Consider the following 21,144-nt stretch of genomic DNA (forward strand, 5'->3'; position numbering starts at 1 on the left):
AACTGTGAGTTTGCTTGTGGACGTATTTCAAGACGTTGATCCAACTTGTTGCCTGAAAGACTCTTGAGGCTGCACCGGAAATTAGCTATATATATAGTTAAATATATTATCAACGAGTACAAGACCAATACATAAAAAGAAGCATAAAAAAGAAAAAGGGAGCCTGATCATAGGAAACGTCAGGAATCCTTTTTGTACGATCATAACTTTAATTCTAAATTAGACTCAATAATTAACAACACTGTACGGTCTTAGCCTGATTGTTTAGGAGGCGAGGCGGCACACGGTCACGGCTCATGTTTCAAGTTTAGTCGAGTCTTTACCTCAAGAAAGACGCACGAACCCGCTGAGGTAAAATCACAGTTTCCTTTAATACACAATTTGAAAATCAGAGTCAGAAATTGCACTATAAAAAGGTTTCCCTTCCCCCGCTACCGTCTGCACAAACACCCCAGTGTTTCAGACCGCTGTCCCAACGTCAACTGATTCAATAGAACAAAAGCAGTTAGCTTAAATATTCCCTGATTTGCTGCGTGTGTGTTTTTTTTTTTTGGTTTATTCCTTCTTCCCTCCTTCCCTTCCCACAGTGTGTCGTCGCCGCTGTTAGCGCCATAAAACTCTGCCACCAAACATCCGCGCCGTGGAGGACTCGACAGTAAATCTCAGTGAACTCTGACTCTTCGTTGTGGCGGCTCAGAGAGGAGTCCAGGTGTGGCGGCGGATTCCACGAGGCCAGTCCTCGGCCACCGAAATCCAAACGGGGAGGAAGAAGGCCGCCGGCGTTTGCGTTGCCGCGGAAACCACCGATTCACATTAAAGGCACTGACGGTCCAGTAGAGCCCACACAGTGTTGGTATCGTCACAGTGAGGCAACTTGTAAAACAGAAACATGTGTGCTTTCAAAAAAATAATAATAAGTTAAGTCCCTTAAACTCAAGACACTTCCAGGGTCAAATATTTGCCCCGGCGAGCTTCAAAGTCACAGTCTGGGGGCTTCTTTCTTTCCTCCACCGTCCACAGTAAAACAGAGAAAACGTCATGTGAGTAAATGTCAGATCAGACTTTGGCCACTGCCAGCAGGGCTCCCACCGTCTATTTAGGGTCTCGTTAGGGTGGCGACGCAGGATATTTTTAAGCAAGCGGCCAACTCAATTACAGTCTCGTCCCTCGTCAGCACAATTACAAGACAGAACCAGAAGCTGATTGTACGAGACGCTCCTGCAGTAAACATGTTCCTGGTGATTTGTAGGTTTAAACGTGGGCAAACGGAAACAACACGGACGCTCAGCAGCAGGACAGTCCAAAGTCTGTCTGCTGAGACGACATGAAGCACTTCTGTAGGCGGACATTTACAGTTTGACGCCATCTGTTCAAACAAAAAGCCCAATAAAATACGACAGGGCGGTTTTAGTCCCTCTGATAAGGGAGGACAGTCGACTCGCTTCCCGAAATCCTGAGTCGCTGCTTCTCTGAAATGCAACTTAAACAGAACAAATTAAGTTTTGCTGTTTATCTAAAGTGGCCCGTTAATGCCTGAACGCAAAGTTTCTCCCTTTGTTTTCCCTTTAAGGTTGTTAAAAGAATCGTCGGACTCCGATTCGTACATGAGCAGAGTTTCCTCCTTGATTAGTCAGATACAGTCAGCTGTGCACTGTTTTGAGCTAAATGCTAATGTTAGCATGCTAACATTGACGGTGCCAACAATCTGTGGTTAACTGTTTACTTTGCTTCTAAGTTTAGCATTGTAGCATGCTAACATGTGCTGATAGACAGATAATAGCAGAGGCTTACGGGAATGTTGTGCACATTCAAGGTATTTGGTTTCCAAATACATTCAGGGTTTGATCAGATAATGGAGCTACGTAAGAAACCAAGGGGAGGCTGATTTGTTTTGGATGCTTAAATTTGTGCCACCTTGTCCAGCAGATGTCGAGACTTTGACCTGTTATTGACTCGATATGAAATCACTTCTGCTCAAAGCTAGTTAGCGGTGCAGCTTCTACGCTGGAACTGTTGGAGTTGAAACAAATAAAAATTCAATCCTTTCTTAACCTAAACTACCGCAGCACGCATGTATAAATTAAGCATTTTAGGCATTTATCCTCTGAAGATATCGAACATCTGAACATACTTGTTCAAACCAACAAATCACAAATAACGACAACGCTAAATTCTCAAAGTGTTCGTACTGAAGGCGTCACAAGAGAACCACGTGGATTATGTCAACTTTTAAGGTGCAAAAAACTGTTTCAGTACCTCCATGATTAACAACTTTTAGGTGCAAATCAAAACCCAACGAACTGAAATGTGTAGTGAAAGAGTGAACCAGTTGTCAGCCTGGTCCATTAGCAAATCAGATAGTCCGCATTTTTCTGATAACCGTTACAAACAAAATGTTGGAAGCCTCTCTTTTAGTCAAGCATGTAGAACACCAAAAACGAAAGCTTTGAGTGAGATTTTACATTGAGTATGTAACGTCGTCTAGTCAGTTTTAGTGTAGAGTTACTGATGTTTCACCAAGTCAGCGAAACAAGTTGCTGGTTTTTCTGGTTTAATTGCCCTCAAGGACCAATTAAATTTAATCGCGCACTGGATTCAGAGGACGAATCTGAGATTTTGACATTCTGATCAAACGTGATGAGCAGCAGGAACGGGTCCAGATGGGACTTCTTATTTAGAGCTGAAATGCAAAATCTTTTTCACCAGCTCAGCTCAGTTTCATTTGGATATCGAAACGTACAAATCACCAAAAACCTGCTTTCCAGGATAAATAAGTATTCTTTAAAAAAGTTAAAACAAAACGCTGTTTGATAAATAAACCTAAACCTCCACCTGAACAATCACAGCAGCTGTCATTTAAAAATAAACAACCTTCGCTTCCTTCATGAAACGAAAACTTCTGCTACTTTTAAAAAATAATTCCATCTAGCTCAGATCACACTGTAGTGAAATTCTCCTGCACTTCCCGTCCGCTCGTGGCGACGCCGGTGGTTCTGCTCGAGCCACGTTCACTGGCGCATGTAGAGCTGGATGAGTCCTGCATGGTGCAGCTGCTGCCACAGATTCATCTCCAACCGTAGGTCGTGGTTGGCGAAGAAGCCCACCGGGCGATAGATGTTGTCAAAGTAGTGATCAGAGTAGTTCTTGTAGTCCGGCGTCATGAAGCCGTACGCGCTCACCTTCACCAAAACAGAAACAAAAGTCACAACCAAAACCAGCCACAGACGTTTCACCATATGAGCTTCATGGTAGTGATGCACGACATCAGTGATGCCGATACCAACGTCCGATATTAAGATTTCTGATATCGCTGATCACCGATATCACCGATGTTGATGTTCAATTTTTGCTCACACCAAAAAAAAAGAGTTTAAGTAAGCACTGTGAGAACGGGAAAACTATTCAGAAGAAGCTCACACCAAATTAGACCACATGGTCCGCTTTACTACGTAACAAAAGCAAAACACATTTTAACATATTTAACGTTCAAGTTCAGGATAATTTAAGGAAAAACATGCGTGAAGTAGCAGCGATATCAAATGTAGAGACGAAGGAGCTGATGTTAGACAATCATCGGCTAACTTTGTTCATCGGACCGATGCCGATACATGAGAAAAAACACTAAGATCGGCCGATCCTGATGTGGTCGCCGATACATCATGTGTGCCTACGTTATAGCTTCATGTTTAGACTTGAGCCCCCCATCTCCCCCCGCAGACAGCACGGAAAACTGGTTTTGACAGTGATGACATGCGGAGAGAATCTGATGAACAAAACACAGGCCACGAGGGCAAAGGCACATTTCTGTGTTGAGTCACTGCGAGCAGCTAATCAGGCTTCTGCGAGGTCGCGGCCGCACCGAGTCAAAACCTTCTCACGCTATCAGGCGAGTGCAGCCTTGTCTGACAGTGAGTGAACAGCTGACTGACAGCAACGTGCAGCGCTGCAACGACGGATCTACCTGGTCGCAGGTGTGCAGTGCGGCCAGCAGCATCACGGCACCCGTAGACGGACGGTACATGTTGTAGACCTTCTGCAGGGCGCGCGGTCGAAGGAACCTGGAACAGACGTGCCACAGAAATCGAGGGTTTCGTTCAGCAGCTCGCTCCGGTTTCAGCCTTTTAATCTCAGTTCCAGCTTTTTGAAACGCGAGCTCTCACCTGTTTCTGAGGTAACGGATGAAATCAGGGTGATACATCTTCAGCTTTGCCGCCGACACGTCCTTTCCAAAGTACTCGGTCGGGCTGTTGGGGGGAAATTAGTGGAAACAAATTAATTCTAATTATAACAAATAATTGAGCAACATTTAGAGATTAGAAAGCTGAACGTCTAATTGGTGGAGAACATTCCTTTCTGTGGAAGGGAGTGAAGGAACAGACTGTGTGGATATAAGTGGTAAAGATTAAACTCATTTAGACTAAACTAACCACGGGAAGGAACAAAAACATCCACACCCAGTAAACGTCTGTGCAGCTGTTTGAGTTTTAACACACACAAAAAAAATAAAAATCAGCTTTTTCCTTCCACTCCACCACAGGTCAGAGGAAACAACTGCACGTTTGTGTTCCATTACATTCATCTGAGAGCTTTTTAAGATGCTGGTTTGACACAACAGATAATCCAACAAGCTCTTAAAATACAAACAGATTAAACTTTGCAATCTTTTTGGTTTTTCCCTGAAGTCAGTGTGAAGTAGGACTCACACTTCAGCTGTTAACAGCTTCACCAGGTAGGGATCCCCCCATTAACTCCTCACATGGTTTCATTTCAATTAAATTGATCAAATACCTCAATTATTATAGAAAAAGCAAAAAGAAACTTGTGCATCTGATCTTAGTTTTTCTCCCATTAGTCATATTTGTAGCCTTCAGCTTCATCTACTGTCTCTGAATATAAAATAAAAACTGGTTATAAAATAGTTCAAACCTGCAGCAGCTCCAACAGTAACACGATGCCGACACACTGACGCTTCACTATTAATAATCTAATGGTGTCATATATAATAATACATCAGCCAGAGGAAGCACGCCAGGAGTTTGACTTGTAATGGAGTATTTTTACACAGATGTACTGGTACTTTTACTTTGGTAAAATATATGAATACTTCTTCCACTATATATAAAATTTGAAAGATTTTGAGTTATATATATATATATACATACATTTTAAATTCTCCAAATTCCACCATTTATCAGAGCTAGACACTGTTAAAACAGAAATAATTGTCAGATTTTCAACTTTTTGTAGGTCCTGGAACTCATCATATCATCCATGATGTGACTGTTGGAATATTTATCAAATGTAACAATAAAATCACAAAAATTGCTCCAAGTCTCATTTAAATACTCACCAAAAATAAACTTTTTGCGCCAGATTTTGTAAAAAACAAAACAAAAGAACTCATCAGCACGACCTAGAAGTCACTGAGTGACTCTGCGACCAACAGTCACGTTAGAACTTTTCGGTTGAACTGCAGACACTGTAAACAATGCGTATTTGAACAAATTAAATATATAGGCAGCAAAAAACATCTATAGCATGTGAAGCCACCATCTTTTGACCAGTGTTGGTAACACCTACGGACACGCCGATTCCAGGTTCATTAAGTTTTTGTAAAAGTAATGATCAAAACTTTCCTTTATAAATGATTTATAACACTGTAAGAAATAAGACATTTCACGGTATTCTGTTTGCATAGAGGTGCAGGACTTTACATTGCAGTGAAAAATGAGCTCACAGTGAAGAAACATGTGACAGGAGTGTTAAAGGCTATTAAAGGTCAAAGCTGCAAAACACAAATTTCATACATTTTGACTCAACAACATGGATGTTTGTTTATAGATTTCTTGCTACGTGTGAGTGTGGAGTAAAAATATGAACAACACATCCTCAGCCTGCTCATCAACTTCTTGGTGCGCAGTGAAAGTTGTGCATCTGAATCTGTACTTCACGATTCATCCTCTGGGAATCACAACAAAATCTGCAATCGATATGTCGACATGTTTCACTCAGGCGTTGGATGTCATCTGTACTCACTGTTTAGCTCGCTCAGGTCCCTTCGGCGACATCGTTTGCGTTGCTGCCGCCTTCATCAGCAGATAATCCCGGTCGTGATCCGGCAGGAAAACGTATCGCGTTTCCTGTTGGGGAGCAGCAGAGCGTGACGTGACTCAGGCCCGGATTCTCCTGCGTCTCGGTTTTAGCATTTAATCAGGAAAGACCTTTAGAGCTTGCCCTCACCTCGGACACAGGCGGCCCTCTGTAGCCGGCGCGGGCGTAGCTCCTCATGGAGTTCATCATGGTGTTGGAGGAGAAGGTGTAGTGGGTGGTCCGAGAGCCCACGTCCTCCTCGAAACCCTTAGTGACCGCCCCGTTGGTCCTGGAGATCACAAGGATCCACAAACACACACGAGCACAAAGTTGGGATCATTTAATCCATCAGTAAATCCAACAGAGGCTTGTTGTTGCTTCGGTTTCTCTGCGTGGCTGCCAGAACTCAGCAGCTGTTCAGAACATTTCACCCCCAAAGCAGCTGAGAATGTAAACTCACTAGAGCTTCTTCTGGTCACATTCTTGTGAGCACATTTAAAGTCTCTCTGTGGCTGTCGATTAAACCCCTAAAAACTCATCTCAGTGGATCGTATTTCAACATTTTTTGCATCCAAATGATACCTTTCTGCCTGGAAATGGTTTCCATGTAGCTCTACCCTGTTGCTTCTTCTAGAATCTGCAGATCTATAAAGTTCCCATCTCTACACCATTGCTGCAGCTCGAGCACACCAGCTCACTTCCAGCTCTGTTCGAACACAAGTTACTCTACGCTCCACAAAAGCTCAGTTCATGTAGTTTTTTTTTAAGTGAATTTAAAGCAAAATTTTTAAATGTTGGGAAAAAACAAAACGGTGAGTCAGACTTGTTTCCAATAACTGCTTTGGAGTAAATGAACTCGACTGTTCAGTGTCATCAGAAGGTGGCGCTATAGGCTACGGGGCTGCAATAAACAGAGCAGAAGAAGCCCGGTTGTTTGCCTGCTCTGTGAAAACACTGCCTGCAGTTCAGCTGACAAAATTTTGCCGCATGACTTTTCAGATGTGTTGAGGAAGGCAGAATTCTTTGTTTGTTTACAGGATCTCACACAAACGGTTTATTTTGGGCGATGTTTGTAAAAGAGATACGTAAGAAAATAAACTTGGAAATTCTCAGCTCACATTTGGTTAATTTTGCTAATGGAGCCGCAGATGAGTCATTCAAGGACCGTCTGAAAGTTGAAAATCTAACTTTTACAGTTTCTGGCCCTGAAAAATGAGAAGATTTGGTTTGAACATGTTGGCGTTAAAAAGCAAGTTGTTGTTGACTTTATGAGATAAGGACAACTGAAGAGAGACAGCGGAGCAACCATGTGAGAGTTTATACTTGTTGAAACTCTCATTAACTGTCATTTTGCACATTTGTGTATTTTTGAAGGGTTTACCAAAAACCTGCACAGGGTTTCAGAAAGACTTCAACCCTGTAAACATCAGAATTTTGCTGTTGAACCAACGATGCTGGTTTGACTGCCAGGACGACATTTTGCTCCACTGAGGAAACTCTCTGGAGGCCCGAGTCAGAATCTACCTGAAGATGTAGTGATGACTGTCGATCTCCTTCCCTTTCTTGGAGTCCTTCAGGATGCCTCCGTTTCCCACCACAGCACAGCGGCTGCACTCCGACTTGTTGCTGCGACGCTTCCAGTCGTCCAGCATCTGCCAGCTGGCAGTAGAGTTGAGGACAGAGAGAGTTTCCTGCAGCGCTGTCGACACAGAAAAACAGAATTAATCTGAATGTGTTTCATTTATGCTTTTTAAAAAACATTGTTTTGTGTGTGTAATTGCATCCTCCCACAGATTCAGCTATTTGCAGTCGGTCTGACAGAAAGATAATCCTCAAGGCTGCGCAGGAAGCTGCTCTTATCGCTGCACGATAAGCATCTTAGCTGTGATGAGACCCATATTTCCACAATCAAATTATCTAAAATACTCAGCGTTTCATGTCTGGATGCTCTGCACAACAGTTTCAGACACAAACAGTAAAGTGGTGAAGGTTCACGTGCAGGCTGGAGAACTTCTATACCAGGACTCTGACTATCTGCTGCTGGACTCCTTGTTCTTCTTGTGAATAAAAGTTTGTTCTTCATCACTCTTAAATGGATGTTTGGTCTCACTTTCCTATAATAATGTGTAAAGTAGTAAAATAGAAAACTTTTTAATGCTGAAATTAAAAGAAATGTAGGATGTAGGAAACGGGGAAGTAACAAAATGAAAACAAAACTAAAAAGGCAAAAAGAAATAAAAACCAAATCTCACTCTTGTACTCGATTACCGCCCAGCCGTGAGTCCCTGGGTACCGGCTCAGACGCTGGTATTGTTCAGGCGTCACATGTTCGGCCCACTGCAGGATTGGAATATGTTCCAGGAAGCGCCCACCAAATTCAGTTTGGTTGACCCGACGTCTGATAGCGTCTGTGCAGCCCTGCAGGAAGCAGATAACACAGCCGGGCTGTTAACAAAGCACAGGCTGGTGTCCACAGACCCACATGCAGCCACTGAGGATGTGCACAGAGCAGCATCGTTAGTTCCACCTGGCAGCCTGCTCAGCCTCAACATGAACCTCCAGACTCTCACCGGAGGCAATTATCTGATAATTAGTTACTCAGCTAACAGAGAACAGCGCTGACGACATGGAGACACATTCTTAAAAGCACACAAACACACTTTGCTGAGGTGCAAAACATAAAACCACAAGCACGCAGACAAAGAGGCACAAAAAGGTTCAAGTGGAGGAATATTATAACACTGATAATGAATACTTTCAGATCCTTTACTTTGGTAAAAACACTGCGAAAGTATTCAAGGATAAACGGACAAAAAAATCACTGCATAATTTTGGATGCTAACCACTAGCTTTTGAATGCTACTGTTTGGCCTATGAATACTGCTAGTCTGGAAATGTTAGTGAAAATAACAGGAATGCTAGTCATTAGCACACAAATGCTAGGTCATTAGCTTACGAATACAAATGGTTAGCCCACGAATGTTAGTAAACACCCTCAGAGTGCCGTTGCTACCTTACAAGTGCTAGTGGCTAGCTTTGAAATCGTAGTCGCTGGTGTTGGAATGCTATTAAGTAGCCTGGGAATGCTAATCATTATATTAAGAATCCTAGTGGCTACTAAAGAAGTCTAGTAGCTAGCATAGAAATGCTAGTTTGAAGACTAGGAATATCAGTGACGTATAGGAATGCATGTTACTAACCTTGGGATGCTAGGAATGCTAGTCACTAGCATAAAGAGGCATGTGAAAAGCAAAGCAAAGCTAGTGATTGGCCTAGAAATGTTAATTAGTTGCCTGGGACTGCTTGTGACTTGCAAGTCACTAACCTAGAAACGGTAGTGGCTACCTTTCAAATGCTTGTTGCATGCCTTGAAATGTTAGTTGCCCATGAATGCTATCACCTAGCCTAGGAATGCTTGTCACTAGATTAGGGTGCTAGTTGCAACCTCAGGAAGGCCGGTCACTAGCCTAGGAAAGCTAGGTTAGGAATGTTAGGTAGGGATGCTGGTCACTAGCCTAGCAATACTTGTGACTAGACTAGAAATGCTAGTTGCTAGTCTAGGAATGCTAGTGGCAAGCCAAGAAATGCTTTTTTTCTAAGGCTAGGAATGTTAGAGATGCTAGTCACTAGCATAAAGAGGCAAGTGAATAGCAAAGGGATGCTCGTAAATAGGCTAAGAATGCTAGTTACTGGCCTAAGAAAGTTATTCATAAGCCTAGGAAAGTAAAATGCTAGTTTAGGAGTGCTAGCGACTACTTTAGGAATGCTCATTACGAGCCTAAAAATGCTAGATGACGAATGTGACTGTATGCAAGACACAACCTGGTCACCAGCGTAAAGACACAAGTGAATAGCGAACGAATGCTAGTGGCTAACCCACAATGCTATTTTTAAAGGTGTTACATGAATAAAGGTTTATTATTACTGAGTTCAGTGTGCGTAGCAGGAAATTCACATAAAAACTGTGATTCACAACATGAAGTCATTACAGACAGAAAACCTTGTGATTTCTCCCACATTCAGAGTCTTAGAGCCAGATTTGAGTCATGTTTTTATTTCATCTCTTGTGTTTTCTCATCCTCCCTGTTTTATTCCTCGCAGTGGAAACTTTGTGTTCTCATGTTCAGGGAGTGGAGAAGACGGAGTCAGGCTCCAGTAAACACGACTGTACTTCCACCTAATCGTTCACTGGGAAAACCGACCCACCCAGTCGGACTGAGGCAGCTGCCCAATGACAGCATCTTGAGCTTGAAGGCAACCAGACCAGTGTGACAACCTGACCTCAATGCTCTGCAGATTATTAACCAGTTCCTGTGGTACAACTTTCACTTCCTGCTGCTTTGTGCTTGTATCCTTGAATTAAAAGAGCAGCTGAAGCTCCTAAAAACGATGTTCACATCCATCTACAATGCAACAGTCATCAATTGAATGAGAAAGTGTTATGAAGGAACATATTTGGCGAGTTACAAGGTTTTGTTGTTTTTTTCATACTCAAATATCAGATGTTTTTGTACAACGTCCATTACAGTGTTATCAAACTGTTTTATGGTTGTACACTGACCTGGCAATCATTGCATAACTTCAACCAGAAGCAATTATGCTGCACTGAAACATGACCGGAAAACTATTCAGTCACATGTTACTGTTATTTCTAGGAGACTTCTGGACACAAACATGCAATTTTGTTCATATTTGTCTGAAATCTGCCACACACAGGAGGTACATTTCCAAACCAGGACCAGTTAGAAACTCACTGTTTGTGGATTGATGTAGTCGCTCATATAAGTGTCTCCGACGAACGGAGGCTCTGTGGCTCTGGCAGGCTTCATGGGCCGAACTGTTGGGCCTCTGGTGCTGTTTCTGGTTTTATCTGCACCGTCAGACTTGGAGCTGGACTTTGACAGATCCGGGGCATCGTTTTCTGCTTGCGCTTGCAGTTTAGCAGCAGCAGTGGTGGCTGTGCGAGTCTTTAAAGCTGGGTTCAGAGCGGCTCTGTTCTGGTGGGTGGTCGGTGCCGGCTGGGTCCCCCGGTCGGCGAGGCTCGGTCTGTCAGGAGGCTCCTCGGAGTCGCTGTGGAAGACAGAAGAGTTGGCGATGAGCCCGGTGGGTCACTGCTGGAAATACATCATCTGAGAACCTTTTTTTTTTTCCTCATCATGTGATGTCATGTGGTGAACTGCACTTTATTAAAGGAGGCCTTCAGTGACTTCACTGAGAACGCTGAATAAAAACAATATTATTACAAGTTTTGCTTTTAAAATCCAACTTAAGCACCAGCTGAAAAATAACTCCAGCTATTTCAACTTGCTGTTTTTTTCCATTAATGTGTCTGTTGTGCACTCTCACTGATATGACAGCGTTTATCAGGCAAGGAAGCATCCTGGACTTCCCTTAAATCATTGTAAAGGAAAAACAGAAATTAACCGTCTGGAACAGACGCTTCTCAAAGTGCATTAGGATCTCCATGTGGGGAGACTTACCAGCTGACCTAATAACCGACATGTCCACCCGTGCATGTCGGTTTGTTTACACGTGTCTCTGCTGTACCAACAAAAACACACACATATACATACGAACATCTATCTATTTCAACAGTTTTATTTGTTTTTACAGAACAGGCAGTGAAATGCAAAGCGACTGTTCCACAAGGCTGCTTAATAGCAAATCTGAAAATTTATGTAAAAAATGCATCTATGAAATGCAAAACCACACCTAGCAGACGCACAAGGAAATAGAACACCAGAAAGATGCAAAACATCAAGAAAGATACACAAAATGACACCAAAGAGACATGAAACCATGCCATGGTAATGCAAAACAACACCACAGACACAGAATGACACCAAAAAGAGGCAAAGTGACACAAAATGACAACATAGAGACACAAAATAACACAGAGAAGATGCAAAAGGACACCAATGTGACGCAAAACAACTCCAAAGAAACACAAAAGTCAGATTAATTTATAAAGCACATTTAAAAACAACTACCACCGTTGAACCAAAATGCGAACCATGAAACACAAAAAACACAAAAAACACAAAAAACACAACAGCTAAAAGACAAATCAGAGTAAAATAATAAAAACATACGACGTAATAAGGGATGAAGTCAACGCCTCAAACTGTATTTGGATCAAATATAAAAGAGAAGAGCAGCGACTTAAGCGTTTCTAAAGTCTTCAAGTTTTAATCAAGAGTTCACAGACATGACAAGGTCAATAATCCTTCTGCTTATTTTTCCTTTTGTTCACTGTTTGCGTACGAGGAAGTGTGTTTGTTTTGAGGACTTTACTGTCTCTTTAATCCGAGGAACAGGACGTCTCCAGTTTCTATGAAACGTGTCGACAGAGTTGGTGTGGATCATCGTCGAAGCCAAAACCTCCGCATGAGAACATCGTTTTGGTTTTTTGGTCATTTGGGAGAACGAAGCCTTTAATTAAGCTTCCCACATAATAATATGTTAATTAGATGTGAGAACACGGAAGAGCTGATGTCATAAATCCAACCCATAAATCCATGACTGTTGTCTTTACATTAATGAAGATTTAAGGTCTTAGTGAATGTTCTCTCCTCTTCTGTTTTTAAGAGATGGAACCATATTTGTTATTTTACACGAGAACATTTCTGTATTTATGCTGATCTCACTTTTAGAGAAGATAGAAGAGGAGGGGAAGTTCGTTAATTCAAAGAAGCAGAATCACAATCTGATAACAGTTTATGAGAAAGTGTGAGTTTGTTCTTTAAAAAAGGAAGCAATTAGTGGTCGATTTCATTATCTGTAAAGCAAAATCTAACCGCTTAGTCTAAAAGAAATACCTGAACACAGCAAATACGGCCCGTTGTGTTTTAAGAGTGGTTGATTTAACGGGTCACATTTGGTTCAAAGTCCCAAAATATTCAATATGCAATGCTGTGAAGCTGGAAAGAGCCAACATTTGTAGGTTTCCTGAATAAATCACTTGAATAGTCCCTTTTTAAAAACATACTGATCTCTTCAGGAGATCCATTTTTTAGTTTTTGACACCAAAAAGACACATGACACTAAAGGGACACGAAACAACAACAAAAAGGAAACAAAAAGACAGCAGACGGACACGAAATGATACCAAAAAGACACAAAATAGCAAAGAGACACAAAAAGACACTAAAAACACACAAAACAACAGCAAAAAGAAACACAATGACACCAAGACGACACAAAACAACACCAAAGAGACACAAAATGACACTAAACACAGAATAAAACGATACCAAATTGACACAAAGCATCACTTTTTCAGTAAATAAAACCCACTCAGGTTCTACTTTTTAGCTTGTTGTGCAGCTTTCAGCCACATCTTGTCACGGATTCAGTCTTTCACTTTTTATTGTGCCACAGATTACATTTTAAATCCGATTCGACAAACTGAAAACATTCTTAGACATTTACGAAAATGTGTTAAAATCCAGACTCCACTGAGTCGATAACTGTCGACTGTCGGAGGTTTTATGGAGCTACTTGGTGGATCTTTCTTTAATCTGAACAGTTGTGGAGCTGCAGGTTTATTCCATCGATAAAGTGTGATTAAGACACTGCCTCACAGTGTTGTGTGTCCATCCTGTTGTGCATCAGGTGGGAAACATTGCAGCTGATAAGAGGCGTCTTGTCAGGTAAACAAAGCGCCCTGCTTCGCCCTGATTGGCTGCTGGCTTTATGAGCTCGACGGAGCAGCTGCTGCTCCCGTTGCCGCCGGCCGAGAACAAATCTCGTAAAGCCGCTAACGAGCAGCAAACGTCATAAAGCAGCAGAAATAAAATGTAACTGGACCTGGTGTGTTGAACAAAGATCAAAAGTTCACCGGCAGAGAAGAAACTTTAAAACGGGCTGTTCAGATGTTACACGAAGCTGTGAAACCGCTTCTAGTCCAGAACCGTTGTTTTGTTAGTATTTTGGGTGTGTTTTTTTGCTGTGCTCTGTATTGTCGGGCTGGGCGGCGCCACGGCCGAGGAGAACTCACTCGCCCTCCACCACACCTGTCCTCATTGTAATCAGCGCTGCTTTTAAGCCGGCTTCTCCCCTCGATTCACTCTGCTTAGAGCGGTAGATCGACCAAGACCAGTTCTCGAGTTGTTTGTTAACCTGTTCCTTTCATTTCCTTCGCCTACTCTAGAGCCTCCTCAGCCTGACGTCCTCTCCAGCTTTGCCACAACAAGTCAGCCACCAGCAGCAGCACTCCGGTTCGCACTCACGGGTTTCTTCACGCCTCGAGCACCTTTCCCCTGGAGCACGGCGATCCCCAGCACTGGACCACATCACTGGAGTCCCTGGATCCCCCCCTAACCTCCTCCACTGAAGACCTACGAGCACCGGCGCTCCCCTTCGCCTCTCTGGTGTTCCACAATAAACCTTTTTTGTAATCACTCCCTGTTGCCCTCGTCACATTCTGGGTCCACTCAGTACACATTAGGAGCACCTCCTAACAGCAAAGACCCAAACACACTGAAGGTTTCCTCCAAAACCACAAACAGGATCGTTTTTAACGCCAACAACTCGCAAACATGAATATTTGCTGATTTTCTAACATTGTCGAGTCTGAAATGATAAAAATGATGTTAAACAAAAACAACACATCACCAGGGACAGACTAACCAACGGCCTGATGGAGTTCTGCAGGAAGTGTTTCTACGATCAGTCACACAACTCAGATTTAAAAAAATACACAAAACAACTACAAAGAGACACAAAAAAAGATCCACAAAATGATACCAAACGACACAAAAAAGACAAAACAACTACAAAGAGACACTACATGGCACTAAAGAGATACAAAAGATACAAAATGACACCCAAGAGATACAAAGGTGACACTAAAGAGACACGAGAATTAGACAAAAAGACACAAAATGACCCAAAATGGCCCAAAATGACACTAAAAACACACAAAAAAGACAAAACAACATCAAAGACACACTAAATGGCACTAAAGAGACACAAAAGATACAAAACGACACCAAAGAGATACAAAGGTGACACTAAAGAGACACTAAATGACACAAAAATACTCAAAGTTACACAATATGACACCAAAGGGACACAAAAGAGACCAAATTATGCCTGGGAGACACAAAACAACCCCAAAGGCAGACAAAGAGACACAAAAGGTCACCAAAGAGGTGCAAAATGACACAAAAGACACAAAAATGAGACAAAACGACATCAAAGAGACACTAAAGGGACATAAAAATGACACTAAACGACCTAAAATGACACCAAGGAGATGCAAAATGACACTAGAACACACAAAAAATAGACAAAACAACATCGGAGCGACATCACATGACACAAAAGAGACACTAAAGAGACACTAAATGACACAAAAATACTCAAAGTTGCACAAAACGACACCAAAGAGACACAAAAGTGACACTAAAGAGACACTAGATGACACAAAATGACCCAAAGGTACACAAAAAAGACCAAAATACACCAAAGAGACCAAGGAGATGCAAAATGACACTAAAGAGACACAAAAATTAGACAAAGAGTCATAAAATGATGACAAAAACACAAAGTACGACAGAGAACCAGAACGTCACTGGAAACCATATAGAACATTCACTCTCTGGAGTCTCACAGAGCTTCTGTCCTTAACTTCACCCCTTTTTTATTTTGTTCCCTCCATGTTTCCAGTCTTTTGTGTGTCTCTAACTGATTCCTGAATACGCCTCATATTCACTTACATGCTGCTCCGTGGGCTCTTCCTGCTCTGCGTCTTATTTTAGGACATTCAGCAGCGCATTCATGTGGCGCTTCTAATGCAGCCATTCACATCCAGGCCTTTAAAACCAGCTCCTCGGGCTCAGACTCACATTCAGAGCGAAACGGAGCTCCGAGAATCGAACCGTCTTAATGCATCGGAGCTGGACCGCTGCCCGTCCCAACAAAGCCTACACTTCACATACGTGTGTGAGAGACCACCTCCAGCGAAACAACTCCGGGGAGTTTTTTCATTCGAGCGGCCACGGCGTTGTGTGGCTCCTTTGTTGAAACCGCCGCGATACAACTGGAAGAGGAGGAGGATAAGTGCCGGTTACACAAAACTCCTCGTAGTGCTCGTGATCCCAGAGTTTAACCCCTGAACCCGGCCGACCTGGATTCTGTCCTGGACGTGGACCATCGATGCGGTCGCCAATAGACCCACAGTTTCCCGCCAAAACCAGAAACACAAACAGGATCAGTTTTAATCCCAAAAGTTCTCAAATGTGAATATTTTCTAAGATGGTCGAGTCTTAAATGATGAAAATAATGTCAGACTAAAGTAACACATCACCGGGGACGGACTAACAAACAGCATGCTATGGGTCACACAACTCTGGTCATAATAAACACAACAAAATGACTACAAAGAGACACAAAAGAGCAAATAAACTGACACCAAAATTGCACAAAAGAAACACAACAGACACAAGAAAGCGCCAAAGAAACACAAAAGGACACCGAAGAGACACAAGAATTAGACTAAATCAAATCAAAGAGAGACAAAGTGACACCAAAGCTACACAAAAAGACAAATATCACCGACGGACACAAAAGAGACATGAAATTAGACCAAAGAGACACAAAAGAGCAATAAATTGACACCAAAGTTACACAAAAGAGAGAAAAACGACACTAAAGTCTGACTTCAGGAGACAAACGGAGTGAATGGAGCCATTTCTCAAACAAAATCCAACATTTTCAGGGTAAAACTTGGAGTCGCTGCACTAAAGTCCATTTAAAAGTCTCTAGAATTCACTAAACCTGTGAGTTCTGAAATCCTTAATCGTGACAAATCAAATCATTTCCTCCACCTGCCCTCCTCAGAATCAGCTGATGTTCTCTGTGCAGTTAGTTCAGCATATTTAACAGATGGACGCATTTCAGGATGAAAATCACATCTGGTAAAAACTGACACCAGATCAGTTCTGCGTCCATCCAGGTGTCACAGTCTGAACACTAAATCTGTTTTTTGTTCGGTTTTTCACAATATTTGTCTCATTTTGAACAAACTTTCAGTCATTTTGGACTTTTTTTGTGTGTGTGTGGCAGCTTTAATCTTTTTCAACAAATTCTGAATCATTTTGAATAATTTTAAAGTTTGATGCTCGAAGCTGTTCAAATACTTTGAGCGTCAATATTATGGGATATAATAATTTAACAAGCAAATGAAAGGTCTGGTTTTTACCAACATTTGATACCAGGATGAACTTCTGAACACGATTCACTCTGTGCTGAAGAATGCTTTGATATAAAGGAATAAATAAAGATTTAATTAGAGTAAAGCTGTTGTACATGAATAAGAGGGTCAACTGGGAACTTTATTTGTTAAAGATGTGCTTGATTTTATGTGGAATGAATCGTCTCTAACAGTAGCATGAATTAATTCCACATTATGGTCACACGGCGTCTTTAAGCGTCACTTCACCAGGTTTAACATTTAGAGCTTGTGTTGTTCAACCTTCATCATGCTCTGAGGGCTGGAACAGAAACTTCTTGGATAAAAGTAGAATTTCAAGCTAAGACTTTCTAACCAGACTTAAAACTTGGCAGCTGTTTGTTTTTAGGGAAAATGTGCTCCGATATAGAGCAAGTATAATAAAAACAGGATGCATGCCTGTCTCCATATGACTTTTGTTGCTTAATAAACCAAAAAGGAGAACTTCATTCAAGTTTAACTTCTGTTGGTCGGTCCATGAATTTTAACAAACACAGAACTTCTGCAAATTGTGAAGACAAAAGCTAAATTATTAGCAGCTTTCAAATACGCTGCATCTTTCTCCTGAAAACAAAAGCACAGCAGGAGGTTCAACTGGCCGAGCTGAACTCTGGACTTTTAAATGTGTTGTTCTAACTTTATTAACTGTGTCCATTTTGACAACTGCATATTTGACTTTAATCACGTGTCAGCCAGATATTGTGGGTGTTTATTCTGTTTGTTCCAACTGTGACTTTTATGCTGCATTCATGGCCTGAAGCAAAGATTTCAGTTTCAGCTCTTTGATCCTTTGTTTTACAAAAAATGTCAAAAATCTGGACTCAACGTGGTCAACATTGTTCTGCCCACGCATGTTAGCAACACTGCAAGGGTAATTATTTACCTTTGTACAACTTCTATAAACGTTCAAACTATTCTGCACATCAGCTGTAGAAACATGCGTCACCGTGTTTGAGCCATGCTGCGGAAACGGTGAAAACACGGCCAACAGTTCACCTGAAACTCTCTGAAATGAATTTTTGACTGTTGGCCTAGTTTTTATCAGCATCTCGTACACACTGCACATTTTGAAACAGTCATGTAGAACAAACTGTTTTTCTCATGAAATATTGGGATTTTCCCCTGATAGAACTGCGCGATTCGTTCACAGGCGGTCGGAAAGTTGAAAATCCAACGATTCTCTCCGTTCCTGCATTTTTGTTGCTCTGATAAATGGTGTCATTTTGGTAATTTTTTAAAAGATGACATGCTTTTCACACCCATGCACGCGATTGGTTCAAAGACCGTTGGAAAGGTGAAAACCCGATGACTGCACATCCGCTGTAGGAAGGTGTTTCACCATTTCTGAGCCATGCTGCATTTATTTATTGATCCAGTATGTTGGATTTTCCGGCCTGCAGTTCACCTGAAAACTTAATTCACTTAAATCAATCATGGCTTCTGGAATTTTTAAATTAAACAGAATCTGGTGCAAGCTGTTCATGTTTGGAGCTTGTTTTGAATTTTGTCATGATTTTTCAAAGCTTGGATTTAGTTGTTTTTCCTGATAGAAGTGTGTGTGTGACACACACGATTAGTTCAAGGCCCGTTGGAAGGTTACAAATCTGACGATTCTTTCCGTGTTTGCAACATCTTGCTCTGATGAATGGTGTCATTGTGGTGATTTATGATAAAAGATAACTTTGCTCAGACATGCTTAGTTCAAGGAATGTTGGAAAATTGAATATCGGATGATTCTGTTTTTGCAGTTTCTTGCTTTGATAAATGGTGCCAGTTTTAAAACAAAATGTATTTTAAATGTTTTTTCTTTTGTGGGTCAGAGGGTTAAATCAAATCAGATTTCACACCAGATTCTTTGACACATGATCACATGCCCCTCTGTGTGATTAGGATCTCTACTAAATGCAGCTCATCTGATGTGAATGTGAATAATGTCAGTTTTTGTGTGTCTGACAAGCCAAAACAGTGAAGAAACAGTCTTCGAACTCGTGAACTGACCTGAGCAGCGGAGGGATGGACCAGCTGAAGGGCCTCTCCAGGTTGAAACACAGGACGTAGACGCACAGCAGCAAGCTGACGGTCAACATGCAGACCAGCAGCTTCCTGCGCAGCGCCATCCCCGTAACAGTGAGTTCGCGCTGCCCTCCGCTCTGCCTGCAGGAACATGAGGAGGCAGAGGACGGAGGCTGAGGGAAGATGCTGTCCCGCTCAGGACGGTGGGGTTTTTTCTTTCTTTCAGCTCGACCAGGGGGAGGGACGGTGTTGATGGCGATGGCGGGGATTTAATTAACCCACAACGGGATCTGGGCTCCGCTCGGGACGTCTCTCAACACAGCTACAGCGGGAGGGAGACAGAAAGTGAGAGTTGGAACGAGGGCAAAGACTCGGGAGGGGAAACTTTATCTTTGGGCGTCACTGTGCCAAATAATCCCTTTTTAATGAAACCTTTGCCGAGGCGGCTGAACACACAGTGCAGGGTCACAATCTGCATATGCAGCTTTTAGTTATCTCCCTTCTGCTCATCCAGCCCCACAAAAGAGGAACCAATACTAAGAGAAGCACAAAAACCTGATGTCAGCTGCAGTGGGCGACCAATGCAGGAAGCCAGAGACGCTCGCAAGCAGGAAACTTCTTCTTATCCGCCCCCACATGTAGTGGTCAAGTCTGTGAAAGTCCCACCACAAGTGGAAGGCATTATCATACACTGTGAGCACCAACCCTCTCCACTTCACACCTCTTTGTAAGCAGTGTAATAAACCGAGCCTGAGGCGAGGCGCTGAACTCTGCCCCCTAAACTTCTCCTCAGTCGGCAGCTTCTTTCTCTTCAGTCAAAAAAAGTCGTGGAAGCCGAAAAATGTCAAAAAAAAAAAAAAACCCCACACTGGTTTTTTGATGACAGTGACTGTGTGAGTAGGTGCTTCTGTCTGAGGCTAAATGGGGAATGGAAAGAATGTGAAGTGATCCAGAGAAAAACCTTCACATCTCTGATAGCACACATGACAAGTATCCAAACAAACATAAATCAAAAGGAAGTTTTCTACTGATTTAAATCCTCTTTAACGTGGCAGACAAAAGATTCAGAGCAGAATATTACAGAGGACATGCATCAGACTGTGACAAATCATGACTCAATCCCTTTTCCTTTAGTCACTCTGTGTCTCTACTGAAGCACAAAATCTCCTCAAATACAGCACTGAGGGGTAAAAAATTCAGAAAAAGTCAAGCTGCTCTCACCGCTCGAAGATTCTTTGAGTTTCCTTCACAGTGTGGACATACTCCTGTGAGTAAACTGAGCGCTGCCGCTGATCATCTGGCGTGTAGCGGCTGCGCTGCCAGCCTAGGCACTGTATGGGGCGGGACCATTGTGAAATGAGCAACAGCTGCTGGCAATTGGTCAACTCCCCCTCGACTCCAGCACAGAGGAGGGGGAGCGAAGCCCACTGCAGGCTGCAATAAAGTTAGTTAGACATGAGCAGGCAGCTCTGCTATGCTCACAATGTGTGGAGGAATCACAGCACCACATGTAAACAGTGAGGAAGCGTGAGGCAGCGAGCAGCAACATGCAGCCTCCATCCATCTACTCAGACGTCTGTCCGTCCGTCCAGCAGACAGTCAGCTGGGCCGCAGAGCCAAGTGAGAGTCAATAGTCGGAGCGCCTCTCTCTGGGTTCAGTTTCCTCCCTGAAAAGAAAGGAAATACACCCCTGAAAGAGGAGACACGCTCAGCGCCGGCTGCAGTTTGGAGGAAGCGAGTTAGCTGCAGGGTGAGGAGGAAAAAGAGGAGGAGGAGGAGGAGGAGGAGTGGAGGGCCGGGAGAGA

General features: G+C 42.6%; 1 protein-coding gene across 5 annotated transcripts; it reads right to left on the minus strand.

The window, feature by feature from the left end:
- Positions 1 to 352: 352 nt before the first annotated feature.
- Positions 353 to 20,961, minus strand: LOC103374586 (alpha-N-acetylgalactosaminide alpha-2,6-sialyltransferase 2-like). Of its 5 annotated transcripts, none has more exons than XM_008304697.1 (10): positions 20,561 to 20,961; positions 19,325 to 19,661; positions 10,845 to 11,160; positions 8,343 to 8,508; positions 7,615 to 7,789; positions 6,241 to 6,379; positions 6,037 to 6,140; positions 4,161 to 4,244; positions 3,962 to 4,058; positions 353 to 3,179 (listed from the first exon to the last, which is right to left on the minus strand). In XM_008304697.1, exons 2-10 carry the CDS (start codon positions 19,441 to 19,443, stop codon positions 3,009 to 3,011), a joined length of 1,371 nt encoding a protein of 456 aa, XP_008302919.1. In that variant the 5' UTR covers positions 19,444 to 19,661; positions 20,561 to 20,961; the 3' UTR covers positions 353 to 3,008. The 5 variants fall into 5 exon arrangements, with proteins under 5 accessions (XP_008302919.1, XP_008302918.1, XP_008302921.1 ...); XM_008304696.1 differs by having other exon boundaries at positions 19,325 to 19,990; XM_008304699.1 differs by lacking the exon at positions 20,561 to 20,961 and adding an exon at positions 19,895 to 20,476.
- Between the last annotated feature and the right edge of the window lie 183 nt (positions 20,962 to 21,144).

The sequence above is a fragment of the Stegastes partitus genome, unplaced genomic scaffold (assembly GCF_000690725.1).
Source record: "Stegastes partitus isolate 25-593 unplaced genomic scaffold, Stegastes_partitus-1.0.2 Scaffold2292, whole genome shotgun sequence".
Lineage (NCBI taxonomy): Eukaryota > Metazoa > Chordata > Actinopteri > Pomacentridae > Stegastes > Stegastes partitus.

What these genes read in the sequence shown, in the direction of transcription:
- LOC103374586 (XM_008304697.1), bottom strand. Translation starts at nt 19,443, where the DNA reads ATGGCGCTGCGCAGGAAGCTGCTGGTCTGCATGTTGACCGTCAGCTTG. An exon ending in AGTCATCACTACATCTTCAG is followed by an intron (nt 6,380 to 7,614) that starts GTAGATTCTGAC and finishes TGTGATCTCCAG; the next exon opens with GACCAACGGGGCGGTCACTA. An exon ending in GGACCTGAGCGAGCTAAACA is followed by an intron (nt 4,245 to 6,036) that starts GTGAGTACAGAT and finishes TCCCCCCAACAG; the next exon opens with CCCGACCGAGTACTTTGGAA.